General features: G+C 36.5%; 1 protein-coding gene across 3 annotated transcripts in view; it reads right to left on the bottom strand.

The window, feature by feature from the left end:
* Positions 1 to 556: 556 nt before the first annotated feature.
* The window catches only part of smim29 (small integral membrane protein 29), a 5492-nt gene continuing 1952 nt past the window's right edge, over positions 557 to 4096 (bottom strand). For all 3 annotated transcript variants that reach the window (XM_016533042.1, XM_016533045.1, XM_016533043.1), the window contains 3 exons: positions 3508 to 3533; positions 2113 to 2218; positions 557 to 957 (listed from right to left, as the gene is read on the bottom strand). In XM_016533042.1, coding sequence (XP_016388528.1) covers positions 889 to 957; positions 2113 to 2218; positions 3508 to 3533 — 201 coding nt within the window. In that variant the 3' untranslated portion in view covers positions 557 to 888. The remainder of the gene's footprint in view (positions 958 to 2112; positions 2219 to 3507; positions 3534 to 4096) is intronic.

Genomic DNA, 4096 nt, shown 5'->3' with positions numbered 1-4096 from the left:
ATGGGTGGAAATGTGCAGATTAAGGGGCGGTAATATTATAATGAGATCCCTTTGCCACGTCACCAAGGGAGCAAAATCAGATGCTCTCGTTTTCTCAGACGCTTGCAGAAAAAAGCTTAACAAAACTGGGTTAATCTTTTTCACGTTTCCTTGGTTGGTAGATGCACCGGGGACCTGATTATAGCACTTAAAATCTGGAAAGGTCAGATTTTCATGATATGTCGCCTTTAAAGGGATAGTTCACCCAAAAATGAAAATTCTGTCATCATTTACTCACCGTCATCTCCAAACTTATAAGTGTTTCCTTCTTATGTGGAACATAAAATACGATATTTCAAAAAAAAAAAGTCATTTTTTTTTCTGTACCATTAAATTCACTTGCTTCCAATGTTGATTGGACTCCAATCCGGCGTTCAGGAAACGAGTGTCATAACAAGGCGAGTCACCTGACAAACTAGTTTACATAGAGAATGAAAAATAAAACAGATTCTTGAGCGCTTGAGTGGCGTTTTAGCAGATCACATTCATGCACACTCAGTAAAACGACCAGCTCTCGTGAGGATTTAATAGCACAGAACATCAGCAGAATACATACAGCTAAAATAAATAAACAACAGTAACACAGAGGCGTATTAACATCCTTCTGGAGTCTTGCTATTCAGACTGCTTCATGAGAAGAGACCTGATATGATCCCATCGCTTCACTGTAGATTTCTCATGTCCCTAAAGCTCTTCCAGACTCAGCGCTTCAAACAGTGGGAAAATCAGTAGCTTATTGCTCAAAAATGTCCATCTTGGGAATCTGCAATACAGGACGACGAGACAGTGTTGAGTTATTGACCAGGTTCACAGATTATGTGCAGAATCACCAAAAGTTAAAGCTGATTTTCATGCATCAGGATCCTTCGAGAGCAGGGGTCTGCGCTGCTGATACGTCCTCATCCAACCCTGGACCACCTGGAAATGCAAAAAAGAGAGAAAGGTTTCTCAGACTTCGACGTGGTTTATTACAGTGCTGAACAGGTATTCCACACAGGCTCGTCTCGACACGCAAGCAACTGGCTGTAAATATGTGGAGATGTGTGTAAATCCACTCGTAGGTTGTTGTCATAGGTCTGAAACATTTGAAATTCCCATTTCTTAAATGTACTTTTCACACCAAAATTAAACATGATACGGTCTTGTCATCATGCCACGTAGCGCATTTAATGTTCAACCTTTTTTACAGTTTCTCTCAGGCACTAAAACAAAGGACATGAATATTTAATGATGCAGGTTTGGTTCAGTTTACCACTGGTTTACTGTTGCTAAACAACTCGCTGTAAAACACTGCACTGTCATTTGCAATGCAGCTAGGAAAAGACTTAAAATAGACTTTTCTGTTAGAATAGAAAAGGCTCCTGTCCAAACTGTTGCTATAAAATTAGATGCAACATTAAGATTTGCACTCATGGAAATCACTAAAGTAGTCAGACCTGTTTGTTAGAAGGGGGTGTCCCAGTACGTTTGGCTATATAGTGAAATGTGATTTATTGCTGTGAAAAAAGCATAATATTTTCAGCATCATTACTCCAGTCTCAAGAAACATTTTTGAATATTATCAATATTGAACACAGCTGTACTGCTTCATATTTTTGTGGAGTTCAAGAGAATAGCATTTATTTGAAATAGAAATGTCTTGCGTCCTCGCTGAATAAAAGTATTAATATTGGTGGAGAACATATTAAAGGGATAGTTCACCCAAAAATGAAAATTCTGTCATTAATTAAGGCCCGGGTATACTTCACTTTCCGCGTTCCGTTCCGTCTCGCGCACAGCCGCGTCCGCACAGCTTTCAAAGTATACTCAACCGCGGATGAGTGCAGACGGACGAGCTCGACACAGGCGCAGTACCACCTACTTGACTTGCGCTCTGTCTCAACTTTCACCTCGTGCATCCGCGAGCCCTCCTGATGACGAAAATGACATAATGCGGATGGTGCGCGGACGCGGACGGCCGAAGTATACTTTGGCCGGTCTTACGGGTTTGAAACGACATGACGGTGAGTAATTAATGACAGTATTTTCAGCATTAGACATCAGCATTTTTCATCTCATAACAGGATGGATTACCTTTGTGTCTTCCTCTTTCCAAAGAATGTCCTGTTCTGCCTCGTTCATCTCTTCGGTCGGGTCATAAGTGTAAACTGGAAGCAGCTGATGCCGCAGTCTATCAATCCTAAAAGTGCACAGAATTCCCTTCATCATCCACTTACATTGTATGAAAAACAGAGGGACAGGCATTCTTGCCTAACATCTACTTCTGTGTTACAAAGAGGAAAACAAAGGCTGTATTTATTAAACACAGTAATACAGTGATATACAATTCTCAATCGTTTTCTAATGTAATTTATTCCTGAGAATTTTCAGCATCATTCCTCCAGTCTTCAGTGTCACATGATCCTTCAGAAATGATAATAATATGCTGATTTGCTGCACAAGAAATATTTCAAATTATAATCAACATTAACGCCAACAACAATAATAATACTAATAATTATTATTATTATTTAGTGTAAATCATGATACAATACCATTCAATAGTTTGAGGTAAGTATAAGATTAAAAGAAAGAAAAAGAAAAAAAAATATTTTATTAGTTTACTAATTTTTAATAGTGCTGTCAAACGATTAATCGCGATCCAAAATAAAAGTTTTAGTTTACATAATATATGTGTGTGTGCTGTGTATATTTATTACGTATATATAAATACACACACACAGTATATATTTTGAAAATATGTACATGCATTTGCATTTATATATTTATATTCTTATATTTTATATTATATATAAACATATTTAATATATAAACATACATATTTTTCTTAAACATATGCATGCATTGTGTGTGTTTATATATACATAATAAATATACACAGCACACACATATATTATGTAAACAAAAACTTTTATTTTGGATGCGATTAATCGTTTGACAGCACTCATTTTTAATAAAAAGAAATGAATACTTTTATTCTGCAAGGATGCATTAAATTGATCAAAAGTGACAGTAAAGACATTCATAATGTTACAAAAGATTTCAATTTCAAATAAAGGCTGTTTTCTGAACTTTCAATTCATCAAAGAATGCATCGCAGTTTTTCCACAAAAATATTAAGCCGCAAAAACTGCTTTCAACATTGATAATAATAAGAACCATTATTAATACTTAAGCATAAATAAATATATACATTTGATCATAAAAATGATTTCTGAAGAATCACGTGACACTGAAGAAGTAACGATGCTGAATATTCAGCTTTGATCACAGCAATCAATCACAATTTACAATATATTCAAATGAGAAAGCTTTTCAATTGTAATATTATTTGACAATATTAAAATTTTTCCTACATTTTTGATCAAATAAATGCAGCCTTGGTGTGCAAAAGAGATTTATTTCCAAAAAACTAATTATTCCAAACATTTGATATCTTTCAAAGAGAGCTGGAGTATGATTAATTACCTCCGTTTCCTCCTTATGTACATCACCTATAAAACAAGAAGACACATTAGCATTTTACTGTAGTAACATAATGCCTGGAACACATATAAACCAGTTACACAAATTCATAATGTCTGTAAGGCTACTTCAGCTGTGGAAGTAAGGAAAAATGCAGCTGACAAGCATTTTGCGCACGCAGTCAAGACACATTCATAAAAGAATAAAGGCCTTTTGTCTTTATGGACGTACTGCTCAATCAAATTACTCCATCATGCGACTTCACATTCTTCCCCAATTGAGCACACAGAGAGACACTGTTAGAATCACCCTGAAGAGACATGCATGCTACCTAGTCAACACTGCTGATGCATGCTACCTAGTAAACACTGCTGATGCATGCTACCTAGTAAACACTGCTGATGCATGCTACCTAGTCAATACTACTGATGCATGCTACCTAGTCAACACTGCTGATACATGCTACCTAGTCAACACTGCTGATGTATGCTACCTAGTCAACACTGCTTATGCATGCTACCTAGTCAACACTGCTGATGCATGCTACCTAGTAAACACTGCTGATGCATGCTACCTAGTCAACACTGCTGAT

This window comes from Sinocyclocheilus rhinocerous, unplaced genomic scaffold (assembly GCF_001515625.1).
Source record: "Sinocyclocheilus rhinocerous isolate Xijiao unplaced genomic scaffold, SAMN03320098_v1.1 scaffold815, whole genome shotgun sequence".
NCBI classification, from domain to species: domain Eukaryota; kingdom Metazoa; phylum Chordata; class Actinopteri; order Cypriniformes; family Cyprinidae; genus Sinocyclocheilus; species Sinocyclocheilus rhinocerous.
Note: the sequence above shows the minus strand (reverse complement) of the source record. Positions and strands in the feature narration are given on the sequence as shown.